Source organism: Mytilus galloprovincialis, chromosome 5 (genome assembly GCF_965363235.1).
Source record: "Mytilus galloprovincialis chromosome 5, xbMytGall1.hap1.1, whole genome shotgun sequence".
NCBI classification, from domain to species: Eukaryota; Metazoa; Mollusca; class Bivalvia; order Mytilida; family Mytilidae; genus Mytilus; species Mytilus galloprovincialis.
In genome coordinates this window covers 51,369,624-51,386,507 of record NC_134842.1, presented here as the reverse complement: position 1 = coordinate 51,386,507, position 16,884 = coordinate 51,369,624, and the positions used below count along the sequence as shown (strand labels likewise).

General features: G+C 31.6%; 1 protein-coding gene across 2 annotated transcripts in view; it reads left to right on the top strand.

The window, feature by feature from the left end:
- Positions 1 to 1,794: 1,794 nt before the first annotated feature.
- Positions 1,795 to 16,884, top strand: part of LOC143075991 (trafficking protein particle complex subunit 11-like) — a 46,593-nt gene continuing 31,503 nt past the window's right edge. The window contains exons 1-10 of one of the 2 annotated variants that reach the window (XM_076251603.1): positions 1,795 to 1,868; positions 4,349 to 4,559; positions 5,217 to 5,386; positions 5,532 to 5,717; positions 7,296 to 7,310; positions 8,967 to 9,066; positions 9,361 to 9,434; positions 14,747 to 14,843; positions 15,464 to 15,597; positions 16,235 to 16,376. In XM_076251603.1, the coding sequence (XP_076107718.1) occupies positions 4,356 to 4,559; positions 5,217 to 5,386; positions 5,532 to 5,717; positions 7,296 to 7,310; positions 8,967 to 9,066; positions 9,361 to 9,434; positions 14,747 to 14,843; positions 15,464 to 15,597; positions 16,235 to 16,376 (1,122 nt within the window). In that variant the 5' untranslated portion in view covers positions 1,795 to 1,868; positions 4,349 to 4,355. The remainder of the gene's footprint in view (positions 1,869 to 4,348; positions 4,560 to 5,216; positions 5,387 to 5,531; positions 5,718 to 7,295; positions 7,311 to 8,966; positions 9,067 to 9,360; positions 9,435 to 14,746; positions 14,844 to 15,463; positions 15,598 to 16,234; positions 16,377 to 16,884) is intronic. The other variant, XM_076251604.1, reaches the window with a different exon arrangement.

The following is a 16,884-nucleotide window of genomic DNA, read 5'->3' as shown; positions in this document are numbered from 1 at the left end:
TATGTGTATATATTATGGTAGTTTTTTTAAGAAATATATTTTAGTCTACCTATCAAAGAAAAAAGTACTAGTATCAATTTTGATATTTATGTTTTTCTTTTTAAAAAGACTGACTAGTTATTCTAAAAGTAAAGAATATCAATTTAAATAATTTTTTAAAGAAGACATTTTGGTATAGAGATTCCTTATTAAAGTGTATGTTTCTATATTTTTTCTATTCTTAACTGCTATACTTCTATTAAAAACTTAATTAAGACCGGCAAAATAGCAAAATTCTATGTAAATCACCATTTTGCCGGAGCCGGCAAAATAGCGCCAAGGAGACTATTTTGCCGGAGTCAGTAAAATAGCCCCTAAGAGACTATTTTGCCCGAGTCGGCTCATAGGATTGAACAGATACACAAAGTATACAGTTTACATATACATATGTACAGCATTAATGTCATAAACTATTTCTAACATATAGAGGAGTTTGACATACAATTTACATAATTGGTAATAAAGGTACATAACAAACAATCAAGTGTTACGAATTCTTTCCGTCTAATAAAGGTATTTACCCAGATTATTTAATTCCTTAATATGTCTTGCAGATAGTATTTGAACTAATTTGGTTTTCTATAACAATATGACTTAATATATTTACTTCTGACATTTACATACTTATCACACTCTAATATAACATGATATTCGTCTTCGATTACTTTCTTATCACACATAGTACAAATACGCTCATTTCTGGAAGTATCGTCCAGTTTCTACAGTAAGTTGAATCAATGTGAATCTATAGATATGATATATGTTCTAGATTCGGGCAAATACAAACCGTGATCTAAAGATAGTTATAAATATTCCTTTTATTCACTTACAATTATAGATTGGAATCATTAATAACAACAAATTCTCGCATGCAGTATAGTACACGTAACAGGGATTCAAGAGTATGATCTCAGTGTCTGCTCTCATCCCATTTTTCTACAGGAACTATTATTTTTATCGGTGAAATGTATGTATAGTTTTTATATATTATTACGTTATTTTTCAACTGTACATAAATTATTTTGATTTTGTTTCTATTTTCCTGGTTACCTTGTAAATTATCAAATTTCAATCATATAGCCGATGACCAGCGAACAATCTCTAATAAATGAAGGATCACTCAGGAATAGATTAATTACCTTAGCTGTATTTTGCAAAACTTTTCAGGAATTTTTGGTCCTCAAATCTCTTCAACTTCGTACTTTATTTAGCCTTTTATAAAAAAAAAAATTCGAGCGTCACTGATGAGTCTTTTGTAGACGAATCGCGCGTCTGGCGAAATATAGAATTGTATTCCTGGTATCTATGATGAGTTTATTTGCAACCCGGCCACTTGGTCGATGCCACTCGGCTGGTGGAGATTTATTTCCTCGAGTGTATCACCAGCCCAGTAGTCAGCACTTCTGTGTTGACTTGAGTTATCATTGATATGTTTATAATTATAAATTAAATGTTAACAAAACTTTGAATTTTGGAAAAACTAAGGCTTTTCTACCTCAGGAATAGATTACCTTAGCTGTATTTGGCAAAACGTTTGAGAATTGATGGTCCTCAAATCTCTTCAACTTCGTACTTTATTTGGCCTTTTATAACATTTTTGATTCGAGCGTCACTGATGAGTCTTTTGTAGACGAAACGCGCGTCTGGCGTAAATATAAAATTTTATATTCCTGGTATCTATGATGAGTTTATTTGAAGAAAGAAGCAACTAATCCGGAATTACATATTTCACCGTTATAGATCTTCAATTAACATCGATCAGACGTTTCCGGTGAAGACGACACTCATTCCTTGAAAAAAAACAACCTTTGATGTCAAGGAAAACAAGCGTAGGTTTAATGCATTACGATAATATCACAAAAAATCGATCACCAATAATTTATTTAAAATAGATGATCGTATTGTATATACTCAGTCCAGTTTAGTGTGGTAAATAATCTGCATATCTGCTCCTGAAAGATGCATATTTTTTTTTACAAATTACTGTCTTCATCTGTTCATACACCACTATGCTTATGATATATATCGTCATGCCATATAAATAAATAAATAAATAAGCTTTATTTAGAGTCGGCATGGTATATAAAACATAGACAAACATAAGCTCTAATGAGCTTTTAACCGACATATGTTTTCGTATCAACCACATTTCGTTTGTTTCGACTGCACACGCATACATTGTTGTGTGTTTTTTCTGTTTCTATATTTGGAACAACAGTAATACTACGTTTACAACCTGACAAATGTTTGACATATACAAAGTCGCTTTTTAAGACATAAGAACTAAATAAATTAAACTTACCTGTTCAGCCATTTTTATTTAATGTTAAAATTATGAGAATAGTTGGCGAGAATAATTCTGCAGTTCTGAGGGGTAAGATGAAGTATAGCTATATCCTCTGTCAGTCAGACACCTGATCTTCAAGACATGTGACTGTCATGTGGTTTTTTTGGTCATTTCTATTACAAACCATCAAGTCAAAGTTGTCATATCATTGTTCTTATATCATGTACATTGTATATAGAATGGTTATTCAATATTCTATTGACAATTCTTTTTATACATCCTTGATACATATTAAAAGTTGAAAACAGTCTTAACTTTATACATTTATAAATCCCAAATTTTGAAAACTGCTTTATATTTCCCCAAAAAATAATGTCCTTTGTAGAATCCCAGTGCCAATCTGAAAAAAATCACAATTTCAGCACTTGAAACACCATACTAAAACTATTTACTAGTTGTTTTTAGTACGTACTGAAAAGTATAAAAATAACTTTTTTATAATTCAAGCGATCACCAGAACCAAGCCTTTAGAAAATACTCATTTCGGAATTTTATAGTCATTTCCTGCTTGTGTACTGATCCAAATTTTAATTCCAACGTAAAGCATATGAAGCTATTATTTTGACAGACAAAATCACAAATTATGGGAAACAGTAAAAAATCGTAGCAAGCCTTGACCAAAAAATCTAAATACCTAAAAACATGGGACAGAACATGCTTTTAAAATTTGAGTAAACATGTAAAAAAAAACTCAACAGTGAAAATTGTTATTAATATGAAAACACATCACCCAAGTATACTGTTGCATTACATTTATGATTTAGAAATGAAATTTAATCTGATAAGAATAAGGTTAAATCTGTACATGTACACGTACATGTATGTGAGTAACTGAGCAAAGGCAGAAAAATCCAATACACCTTACTGCTATTCTGAAATCTGCTGCGATTACCATGTTTACCAGAGAATGTGTGCCCCTTGAACTTATGATTGATGTCATACAACAATAAGTTTTCCATTGTGGCTTCAAAATGTTACGTACCAGAACCTTTGCCTTGTTCAATAATGGCGGATAAATAGTGATAAGGTGTATACTGACCATATCTGACTTGTTCTTTGAATGCCAAAAATTACCAATAAAATGTTGCATGAGGCAACAATAAATCAGAATTGTAAAGCATTCAATGATCTGTTGTCTTGGTGAACAGATTATTTTCAAAACACCAGTCAATAACCATGATAGCAGAAATATGGATGCATAGATTTACAGAAACTGCAGATTAGTCACCATTTTTTCAGCAGACATCCTTTTCAAATTTTGAGAAGATATGTCCGTCACTGGTTCTATATCTAATGATAGTACAGGAAGTATATAGCATTTGTAATGGATGTCAGTCAAAGTGTTGATTCAATTCCAAGGGTTAAAATGGAAGATGCCATATAGTTCAATGATTCTTTACTTTACTTCTTGTAATATATCATACAAAAAAAAATCCATGAATCTGTAAATATGTAATTATCTGTACATCTGTGTTTCGGCAATCAATCAATGTTTTGTTGAACAGACCTTTTCTTAGACAATCTTTCCAAAATTATAAAAACAACTATTAAATGACAGTGTGTTACCTAATGTTTTAATATAGAAGAAACATAGTAAAAGTAAAGCAACATGCCATAACAAGTAAGATGAATAAGTAAAAATAAAATTTCACAACAGGGCAATAAGCCGCATGCAGGGTGTTGAATTGTCTATGTATCATAGATGTCTTTACTGATTATTAACACATCATTATTGATCATAAGCATGATATATTCCATGGCACTCATTCAAATTTTGAATTTTATGCATTTTTAATGCATTTTTTATTTTTATGTATATTATTTTTTTAACTTCTCTGTAACCTTTAATTTGTACTTGCATGGTTTTATGAGAATAAACTATCATCTATTGTTTAAGTCTTTCTTTTGTTCATATCTAGCTTGTTCTCATAATGTGAAAATGTAAATCTTTTCTAATTTCAGATTTGTAATGTCTTGGGCTTGTCTGCTTCCTGAAGAACTTCTATGTAGACCTACTAGTCTAATAGTCCTGACTGGTCTGGATGTTACTTATAATGCAATTCATAAACTGATATGGGACTCATTTTGTAACAACAGAAGACCAGATCGTGTACCACTGCAGTTTAAGGTCTTCTCAGGAGATCATGAGTACCCTAAATGTAGAACAAACAAGGTAAGTAAAACAAAATGCTCTTGTAAGACACATCCATTGTAGACATCTATTTGATATATGTATACAAAAGTTGCAGCTTTCAAAGACTTCATTAATTATTGTGGATCTTTTATACATTACTTACTGCCTTAAAAGTTTAAAATACTTTTTTTATACATATTTAAACTTCATATTTTAACTAAAATTACCTGAAAAACTTACTAAAAAAGTTTTTAAGTCTAAGCTACAGATTTTGATGAAAAGTCAGTGTTTATCCATTGTTTACCTTGGGCTACAAAGGAAAAATGTATCAAATAAAAATTTTAAGGGCTGAAAAGTATTTTTACTAGTATTTATTAATGTGGGGAGATGTTGTATGAATGTCAATGAGACAGCAGTTCACCAGAGTTAAAAAAATAAGTGGAAGTAAGCATTTATAGGCCAGCATATGGCCTACAACAATGTTAAAGACCCATACAGTATAGTAAGCCATAAAGACCCCTAGCCTACATGAAATATATAAACCAAGAAAACTAATGGCCTAAGCCAAGGTCCTTCATTCCTGTATTCTTTAAAATATTTAATGTCTTTTTTTCAATCTTTATTTTTTTGTTCTATTATTCTCTATACTGTAAACTCCATATAGACCCTCTTATATTTATTGTATGTATATTGCAGAGACAGTCATATGAGTGGTACATACCTAAGGGTATCGTTAAGACTGGATGGATGCACAAACATATACAGGAAGTTCCTGCTGTTGTCGTGGTTTTCTTTGACCTTGACTGGGATGAACCAATGTGGAAAGAGAGACAAATGGAATGTGCTACCAGAGTGGAAATTGTCAGGTAAGATTTTTGTCCTTTATAGATAGGTAATGAATATACAAAACGTGCAGGTGAGACTTAGCTTAAGTATATATACAATGTATATGCATTGGTTAAACAATTTAGATTTCATGAAACTTGTTTCATAGATTTTAATTCATTACAGAAACAGTTTACAAGGCAGATCAACTAAAGTAGCTGTTGTATTGATACAGAAAAATGCTCCTTTACCACCAGGAGAAGATGTGATTGCTGCTGAGAGAGCTGCTTCCCTCTGTAGTGCTTGTGATTTGTCAGCAAAACAACTGTATGTGCTTCCACACACAGACCATCTGATAGGATATACTATAAGGTAGGAGGGATGTAATGTCAGCAGCTAAGCATTGACGATATGGTTTTTGAACACTATTTTGGATCTGTCAAATATTTCTGTTTTCCGATACATTGAATTACAAGTGGTGTTTACTAAATAGACAGCATTAGTTTATACCATACCAGACACACAAACAAACATAAATTTCATTCATGAAAAAATCAGCTGTAAAATAATGTGAAAACTAAAATTAAGTTTTGTCCTAAATCATGTAAATGAAAAACTATTTATTGTATATTGACAATTTTTTGTAAGATTTAATTATTATGAAAACTACCAGGGGTGTGGAAATATTTGTTGTGAGAACTTGTCCCTGGGCAAGTAAAACTATAAATTTTACTTGTCCGGAAAAAAGGTTACTTGCCCTGATGATCCCAATAAATATTGAAGTATTTCTTGTTAGCTAATATGTGATTCTTACTAATCACTGTTAAAATTGTGCCTCACAAACAAATGAAATCCATTTGTCTATATGTGTAAAAAAAATTAGGAAAGTAAGAAATGGGTTAACATCAATGGGACAGAAACCTAACAGCAAACCAACCAATGAAATGACATGTAAAGGACAATTTTGCAGCAGTTTTTGAATAAAGATTGTAGCCAGTAGGTACATATACTCAATTTGAGGAGAGGACAGTAATTGAAGAAATGTAAACTAGTAAATAATAGATAAACTATTGATGTTGTGGTGTTTCTCTCAACTGACTCTCTTGTTATTGATTATTTATTATTGTCTTGATGATCAATTAAAGCGTCCCTTTTAATTTACCACTTTGACAACAAATAATATTGACCTTTCATCAATAAATAAGACAAAAACTTAATTTATTTTGCGAATTTCCATCCTAGATAGCCAGGGGCAATCTGATGTCCACAATGTCTGAAATTCTCTGTTTTTTATTTTAAATACTCTTGTGTCCTCCATTTGGGTTTTATGTTTTCTACTCAACTTATTACTCTTTTTGTCTTGCTTGCCCAGCTTTTTATTTAAAAGTATTTATCAATCTGAATTTTAATACAAAATTTAAAGAAATGACACTTCCGGTAAATGATGGATAAAACCTAATCGATGATCCTGGGTCAATGCACAAAGCCAATGCAGTTTTACGCGACTCGGGTTTCGTATACTTATTTAATTTATTTTGGTAATCGATCTATTTCCGGTATTATGTAATATTTATCATCATGAACATTGAGGTTTTTACTTGCTGACCATTGGTTTCTTTTACATAAATTAAACATTTTTATTCGTTTTGAAATCAATTTTATATTTTTGTTGGAATTGAACTTTGTTTTGTATATTTTTTTACTTGTCCACAGGCAACCAAGACAAAAATAATTACTTGTCCGGTTGTTCAAATGTACGAGTCGGGCGAGTCAGGCATAGCATTTCCACACCCCTGACTACTATAGGATCTCATTCCCAAATATAGAATTTAGCAGTCTAAAATTTAATAGCATTTTATCTATCACAATAATAAAAGCACACACAAATTACTGAACTTGCAATAGTGTATGTTATAATGACACAAACTCAAACAATATATTTTTGAACAGGCTTAAGATTCTTGTGTAAGTGACAGTATAATTTGAACTGCTTCATTATATTATGTCTGCTAATTTTCTTGTTTAGTTCTCTTGTCCCATTTAGGAAAGTGTCAGTCATTGCTGGATTTTTTTGCAATTGTCTTTGTTAATTGCTGTCTTGTTACCTTAAATTTCATCTCCTGAACAACTGGCCCATTTTGATCCAAACTTTGAAATAATAAAATTGTGCAAAACGGTACAAGCTAGTCTTACATGTACAGTACACACAAGGGAATTCAGTTAAAACTCTACATTGTTGGGTGGTGATTTTCACTACAAAGGCTGGCAATTGGGTGTGATTCACTCTGAAATACATATGTACCATTCTGTAGAATTATTCTGCATAATCCATATGTACACGTATCATACAAATATGATGAGTTCATAAATGAAAGTATAACAAGGGCAGTGTTCAATATTGTAGCCTCTACATAGATCTACATCATTACCACTCGATCTTTTCCACAGTGGTTTACTTAACACTAGCAATGGTAATTCAGAGTAGAATTATTTCAACAAAGTCTGTACTTTACATATAAAAATAAGAAGATGTGGTATGATTGTCAATGAGGAAACTCTCCACAAGAGACATATAGTTTTCCACTTGAAAAAAGTCAGAATGGTGTAGTTATACCTTGGTATTTGATCTGGGAGTCAGGGTCAATCTTTTATATCAAATGACATGTTCCATAGTGTATATATATATCCATTCTTCTTACATATTTAATGAATTCTTGATTATCTTCATATATATATGCACTCTCAGTCATTCTACTTAAAAATGTCAAGTATTTATCTCTTATGATGGACAGAAGTTTACATTTATTTTGTTTGCTTTAGTCATCTCTTCCTTTAGTATCCTCATTCATTTTTATGATAAAACACTTTTAAAATGAAATGAATTGTTAGTAAGTAAGATGTGAGGTCACAATTGAATGATTGTCATCGGAGAACTGAGATTAAATGAACCATTACTTGATTCAGAAAAACAATAAACCCTTGACTTTGTACAATGTAGATCATCTAAGTGTAACAGAAAGGATTTTTAGGCCCTCATCTTAGTGAAGGGTCCATTAAGGTTTACCCTTGTCTGTCTGTCCGTACATATGTCTCGAAATTGGTTATGAAAATTATACACATTGCTTATTACTACAAAACTCAGATCAAGTTCGATTTAGGTGGATTCACTTTTACCATTCTGGAGTTATGCTCATTTAAAACATTATATGCAAGTAGGGGCATCATCTGCTTTAATGCTCTATTTATTTTTTATATGGCATGTGCAACAGCAAAGACATAATATGACTTGGCTTCCTTAGCTCAAAGTTCTCTAAAATAGCAAATATTGTCATTGAATCCTTATTTGTAAACAGTCATATTGCAAAAAAATGAAAAAAAAATTGACAATGCATTTAATGTGACCAAAGTATTTGTTTACACATTAAACTTTTTAAATTTAGTGACGTCTGCAATTTTTTTTTATGTTTAGATATAGATCAACAAGCAAATGCTGTAAAATTTTACAAAAATCTGTGACCTAGTTTATTTACAGTACTTTGACTGTGACCTAATTAAAAACTTCATTCATTTAATATTTACTATTTTTCTAGGATATATTACAGTAAAGTTTATATTTTACAGATTAGAAAATGCTTTTTATGAATTGGCCCAAAGCTACTATCATAGTGAAGCACGAAAAGTCAAGTCACATAGAGACTTCCTCAACAAGACTACACACCAGGTAACTATATAAGAAGATATCTCCACTTTGGTTAGGGAATAGTTTATTGCAGTTCATGGTTTGATTGAGATTTTACATCCATGTGGGAAGGCCTTGTTTTTTCGTAAAATTTAAAATTTGCAAAAAATGGAAGTACTTTAGGAAAGCACAAAATAGTAAAATTCTTATGTGTGAGTGACAAACCTGATTTGTTTGATTAATGCTTCTCTGCCTTTTATATTAATTATGACAAAAATAAATGCAGTTTTAATTTTTTAAGTTTGAGCTGACACAAGACTGTATTTGTAATTTTAGCTCCTGTTTGTGAGACATCAGTTTAAGATTGCCTTTTTCAATGAACTAAAGCAGGACAGTCACACAGCTATCAAGTAAGTATTAATATAGAGAATAAGCTAGGATTTCACTGCCAAAATGTCCTTATTTTGAAAAATCTCTTAACAACTTTAGTAAAGTAAAATTAAAGTACCTAGTACATCTATTAATAAGATTGATGATAGCTACCCTGGAGGTATTGTGCAAGATTATCAGGAATCTGCAAGCTGTTAAAAAAATTAAAAAATTACACAATAGAAGTTTATAGTACAGATTTAAGAATATGTAGTGCAAATATAAACAAAATATTTCAATGTGACATAATGGCGGGTAGTAGTGTTTTTTGAACAGAGAGAATTTTTTTCTAAAAATGTGTGATAATGCCTGGAGAAAGGTCTGGAAAAGGCGTCAAACGGACTAATACTAGTGATACAAGTGTTCTAAATGACTCTGGAAGTAAAAAACCGTCTAGAAAAAAGAGTAAAAAGAAGAATAAAAGTAAATCTACTGAAGACAACTCATGTGCCAACACAGGTGACAGTTCAGGTGACATTACAAATGTAAACAAACCACCCAATACACCTTCTAATTCTAATGTTTTAGATACAATGAACACAAGTGTTAATATGAGCCAACAAAATTTTTCACAAGATCCAAACTTTGTATATACCTACAACCCTGGCCCGAACGCTGGGTTCATGCCACAAAACCCACACTTGTGCTCCAGTCCAACCCTCGGGATGTACCCACCACCTATGCATCACATGCAACATATATCACCTCCTACCCAGTCAGCATCTACGCAACAGCGTCCTACATGGGTTGACGAAATATTCCGTCGGATGGACCAGTTTGAAAACAAGCTTGATAAACTAGAAAAAATTGACTCGTTTGTAACTTCTTTAAATGCAAAGGTTATACGATTGGAAAAAGGTACCAAATCCATAGATGACCGTCTAGACCAAGTCGAAAAGAGCACACAGTTAATGAGTAATGAATATGACAACCACAAACAAAATTTCACCGATATTAAAGCGGAATTAAATAAAATTTCAGGCCAATTGAAAACCAATAACTCTAGTGTGAATACTGTTGATAAAAAACTAAGTGCATCGCTTAATGATATGAAAAGGGAGAATGATCGATTGCAAAATGAATTACTTGAAGTCCAGATGAAAGCAATGAGTAACAATTTAATATTTTATAATATACCTGAAATTAATGATGAAAATTGTCGTCATACCATTGACTTATTCTGTGAGGAAAAACTGAAAATTGAAAATCCATCTAATATTGTGGTTACTGATGCTTATCGCTTAGGTAAAAAGGGCAACAAAATCCGGCCAATCCTTGTTAAATTTTCATCTTTTGAGAATAGGGACAACGTCAAAAAAAGAGCAAAATACCTAAAAGGATTAGAGTTTGGAATTTCGGAACAACTCCCTCTAGAGATCCAAAAACGCAGGAAAGAGAAACTACCTATCATGAAACAGTTGCGTGACCAAGATGTAAAAGCCTACTTTGTAAAGGACAAGATTTTCGTTGGTGGAAAAGAATATACTCCATAGGGTTTACACAGAGAACAATTTGAAAACTTAAAATGTTTGTGTTGGAATGTGCATGGACTTGTATCAATTTATGATGATAACGATTTTCTTAATTTAGTTAATAGATACGATATTTTATTCGTTTGTGAAACTTGGTTAAAAGAAAATAACTTAATTAATATTAATGGTTTTGTTAACATTTCTTGTATTAATCGTTGTAAAAATATAGGTACTAGAAATGAAGGAGGTATAGCTGTTTTTTGTAAAAATTACTTGTGTGATGGTATTTCTATTGAAAAAGAATTGAACTATGGAATTGTTGTAATTAAACTAAAAAGAGATTTTTTTGCTATTAATAATGATATTTATATGTGTTTCTCGTATATTCCTCATGAAAAATCTAATTTTTATCAAATATGTGAACATGATTTTCATGAAGTAATTGAAAGTATTGTTGTAGATTTAAAAGAAAAAGGGACTGTATTTGTTTGTGGTGATTTGAATAGTCGTATAGGTGAAGCAAACGACTTTTTGTCTAATGATAATTTAGATAAATATGTTGAGAGTGTTGAGCAGGTGCAAAACCCCATTATTTCAAATAGGTGCTCTATGGACAAATTCGTCAATTCTTTTGGTCGTAAACTTTTACAGATGTGTTATGACACTGGGCTCACGGTAGCTAATGGAAGACTCGGAAACGACAAACACGGTAATTTCACTTTCTGTACGTCTAACGGAAGAAGTGTTAATGATTATTTACTTGTTTCTCCTTGTGATTACGAGTTAATTAGTAATTTTGAAGTGTTACAGTTGAACGAGTTTTCAGACCACTCGCCACTTTATTTTGAACTAGATTTTACGAACAATCGTCCGTCACACAATATACCAAAAGTTCACACGTATATCAAATGGGATAACAATAAAAACACTGATTATATCCAATTACTACATAATCAACAAGACAGATTGCTTTCACTAGTGAATGATGTTTCTACCTTGGACGAGGTCAATGATTCGGTAAGGGAGATAACTCAAATACTTTATAACAGTGCTTTTGAAGTTTTCGGAAGATCTGTTTTGATAAATGAAAATGAGAATAACATTCGTAAAAACAATGAATGGTTTGATGAAAAGTGCGCTAATGAACGAGAGAATTTTCATAAATTTCGGAACACTTTTCTGCGTCATCCGACAGATATTAACAGAACATTCTATATTTCATCCAGAAATTCATTTAATAAAGCGAAACGACAAGCCAGGGCAAGATTTAAGCGTCGGAAAGGAATTGAATTATGTGCAACTGCCAAAACGAACCCTAAGCAATTTTGGTCAACCATAAAACCTAAGACTAAATCACGCTGTGTAGTAGACAATGATGTACTGTTTAACCATTTTGAAACTATTCTTGGGGACAGCCCACCAGATATCTGCAACGAAGTATTAGACTTACTAAATAATATACAAATAAGTGAATCCCACGTTGACTTTTTAGATTCTGAAATTACTGATGAAGAAGTTATTAAAGCAATACACAAATTGAAATCCGGGAAAAGTGCGGGTAACGACAGCATTATAGGTGAAATGTTCTCAGCGGGTCCACTATTTTTTGCGCCGATCTTAAAAACACTTTTTAATAATGTATTTGAAAATGGGATTTTTCCTGAACTCTGGACAGAAGGACTTGTAATTGCAGTTCCGAAAAGTGGTGATTTAACGGACCCAAACAACTATAGACCTATTATATTAGTAAGTGTCTTATCTAAACTATTTACGTCTATATTAACAAGTCGCTTACTGGCGTGGTCAGAAGATGAGGAAAAATTAATTGATAACCAATTTGGATTCCGACCAGGCCGTTCAACTATAGATGCAATTTTTGTTATCCATGGAATTATTACACATATCCTGCAACGTAAAATGAAACTGTTTTGTACCTTTGTGGATTTCCGTAAAGCATTTGATAAACTAAGCAGACGGATCTTATTATATAAACTTCTACAAAATGGTGTCAGTAGCAAATTCGTTAATATGATCAAATCTATTTATTCGTCTGTCCAGCTACGAGTTAGATCTGGTGGTTTACTTTCGGACGCAATTAACAATTTACTTGGTGTGAAACAAGGGGACCCATTGTCTCCCTTATTATTTTTGTTCTTCATCAATGATATTATAGAAGATATGTCCGTAAATGCTAGTGATGACGTTGTACAACTGAATGGTTTTCTAATTTACTTAATTCTTTTCGCTGATGACACTGTATTGTTTAGTAAGTCTCCTGAAATGTTACAAAAATTACTAGATAATCTATCAATCTATTGTAAGAAATAGAACATTGAGGTAAATACAGACAAAACCAAAGTTGTTGTTTTTAGAAATGGATGGCAGCCAGCTAACTTCAGTTTCGTGTATGAGGGTAAAGAACTACAGATAGTGGACTCTTACGTGTATTTGGGTATGCTACTTCATTACAATGGAAAATTTTTACATACCCAAAAAAGATTATCTCAACAGGGATCAAGAGCGCTTTCGTCACTTCTGAACTCTTTAAAACATGTGTTTTTATCCACAAGTCAAGAATGTGTACTGTTCGATAGTATGGTTGGTTCCGTATTGAACTATGCATCTGAAATATGGGGTTTCCACCGTGCAAATGATATAGAGCAAATACACAACCGTTTCTGTAGATTTGTTTTAAAACTAGGTAAAAATGTTCCTTTAAGTTTTTTATGTGGTGAACTTGGTCATTTGCCTATGTATGTCTCAAGAAAACAAATTATTTTGAAATATTGGCTTCATATTATTGTAAATAAGCCGCCTATTGTTTATGATGTTTACCAACTTTTATTAGAAGATGCAAACAAGGGTAAAAAGAACTGGGCGTCTAGTGTTCGTGATTTATTGTTTAATCTTGGTTTGAACTATGTTTGGACTGCACAGAATTATGTTAATATACAGTTAGATGTTATAAAAACTCGTATAAAGGACCAGTATTTACAAACTTGGTATGCATCAATAAATGATTGTGAAAAACTATGTATTTATAAACACCTCAAAACAGACTTTGTAATAGAGAATTATTTAGATTTTTTTATTAATAGTAACTTACTTACAAAATTGAGAAGTGGTACTTTGAAACTGAATTTGGAATTAGGGCGATATAAAAATATTCCTAGACATCTGCGTCTATGTATATGCTGCAATATGGCTTGTATAGAAAATGAATACCACTTTATACTTGTATGTCCAGCTTACAGAACTGTGAGACAAGAACATTTGCCAAAATATTATTGTTCTTGGCCAAATAATTTTAAACTTTTTCATTTACTTCAAGCAAAATCAAAATCAATCACAACTAAACTGTGTAACTATCTGAAATATGCTTGGAAAATTAGATCATGTATTGTGAATTAATTGTACCTTTATTATATTATGTATTGTTCTCTGCTGTCTGTTGTTTTGTCACATTGTATATACTTGTTTATGTATTGCCATAGCATATTATTTATGCTTTCGCAAATAAAATATTCATTCATTCATTCAATTATAATTCAAATGTTTATTGTCATGTAACCTTTAAACAGTAAGTTTGCTACAAGTACAAATAAGTACCAACACAATTTGAATATAGTATAATTGAAAATTTAAATATTAATGTAGGACCTAAATTTATTTATTTGTAATTTTGTTATTGGATTGAGCATAGAAAATACCTTTTCATTATATAATTAGCAGTAAAAAAAATCTGAGTGAAAATTCTTGGAAATATATGAAATTTACTATTGGGATGTACATATTTTATAAATCATCTGATTATATTTTAGGAACTATAAACAAGCCTATGGACACTTACTGGAACTTAGAATGCATGACACCAACTTGTTGGAGATTAAGAGTATAGCAGGATTCATCAACTACAAAGTTTGTACTTTAGATTTTTAACATTATAGTCATTTATCATTATAGAAATAAGAAGATGTGGTATGTTTGCCAATAAGACAACTCTCCACCAGAGACCAAATGGCAAAGAAGTTAAAACAACAATAGGTCACTGTACAACCTTCAAAAATTAGTATACCACATATCAAGTTATAAAAGGCCCTAAAACAATTAAAAAGAGAAAACTTACTTCCTGACTAATGTGCAAAACAATAAACATGAAAAATGATATACAGCAACAAATGACAACCACTGAATTAGTGTTTGCTGGTGCCAAACCCTCTCCCTAACCTGGGACAGTGGTGTAACAGTGCAACATTAGAACAAACTATAAAAATCAGTTGGAAATGTCTTTACTCATTGGTTTATAAAATGTTACCTGGCTATTTTAAGTTTAAGACGAACTGCATGTTTTTTAATTGAAGAAGAAAGGTTGTTTTTTTGTCATTAGGTCTGATTTATTTATACCAGACATCTCTTTTATTCACTCCAAAAATCAATTGCTTGGTGATTTCTTTTAACAGTATTTTTCTTAAGTTGTGTAAAACATAGTCTTAAATTCCAATAAATGGTATTTTAAAAAAAGCAAATTTTCATTTCAGATTTGTAGATTATCTTTCCAACACAATGCTCCTCTAGATGCTATAGCACAGTTTAGGAAACATATTGACTTCTTTAAAGGGAAGATTGGAATTGCTGAGTTAGCATTTGAGCACAGTGCATGGATGTCAAAACAGTTAGTATATCAACTTTAAAAATAACATAAAATTGAGAATGGAAATGGGGAATATGTCAAAGAGACAACAACCTGACCAAAGAGCAAAAGGTCACCAATGGGTCTTCAACTCATCAAGAAAATCCTGCACTCAGAGGTGGTCCTCAGCTGGCCCCTAAATAAAATGTGTACTAGTTTACTGAAAATGGACATCACACCAAACTCCAAAATATATAAAATGAACTTTAAATTAAAAAGACATACAAGACTATCAAAGGCCAGAGGCTCCTGACTTAGAACAAGCACAAAAATGTGGCTGGGTTAAACATGTTTTGTGAGTTGAAACATATATTTTGGTTATTGTGATTATCTATACATGTACATTTTAAGATAAGTTTAGAATTATGCATTCTAGAAACTTTATTTCGAGTTTATGTCAATTCTAGCCAACTTTGCAGTGATTTATTTTCTTAGTTTCTTGGTATATTTAAAAAAGGAAAGATTACAGATTTTACATTTTCGTAATGAGTTATAAACAACGTTATTTTCTTTCTCGAAAATTACAAAAAAGTAAATCACTTGCAAAATTTAAGTTTGCAGTACATGTTTATGATATATATTTGGTTTCAAATATTACCCTGTTTGAATAAATGTTTAGGTTTCAAGTTTTTGGAGACTTATTTGATGAAGCAATCAAGTTAGGATTAACGGCCATACAAACTCAACATCCAGGGTTCTACTACCAACAAGCTGCCAATCATGCTGTTGCTAGGAAACAGTTATGTAGAGGACTATGTAAGGTAAGAGGAAGGGTCCAGGGTTCTACTACCAACAAGCTGCCAATCATGCTGTCGCTAGAAAACAGTTGTGTAGAGGACTATGTAAGGTAAGAGGAAAAGTCTAGGGGTCACATACTTAAAAAAAAAAAGGTAAAGAAACCAAGTCTTTAATAGTTATAAAACTGTCCTAGTTCAAGATACTAGAAGAAGGAAATTGTTTAGCTAAGCTGATTAGTCAAAAAACAACTTTATATGTGTTAAAAAAATTAGTTTTCTCAAAACATTTTTTTTTACATAAAAGGTATGTGTTCCTACTACCCATAGATTTTCAGATAAAAGAAGAATAGATAAAGTCTACTATCATAACAAAATTATCTTAAAACTACCAATTATTAAACATATTATAGATCTCACAAACATGTTTGACCCCTCCGCATTTTTGCGCCTGTCCCAAGTCAGGAGCCTCTGGCCTTTGTTAGTGTTGTGTTATTTTAATTTTAGTTTCTTGTGTACAATTTGCAAATTAGTA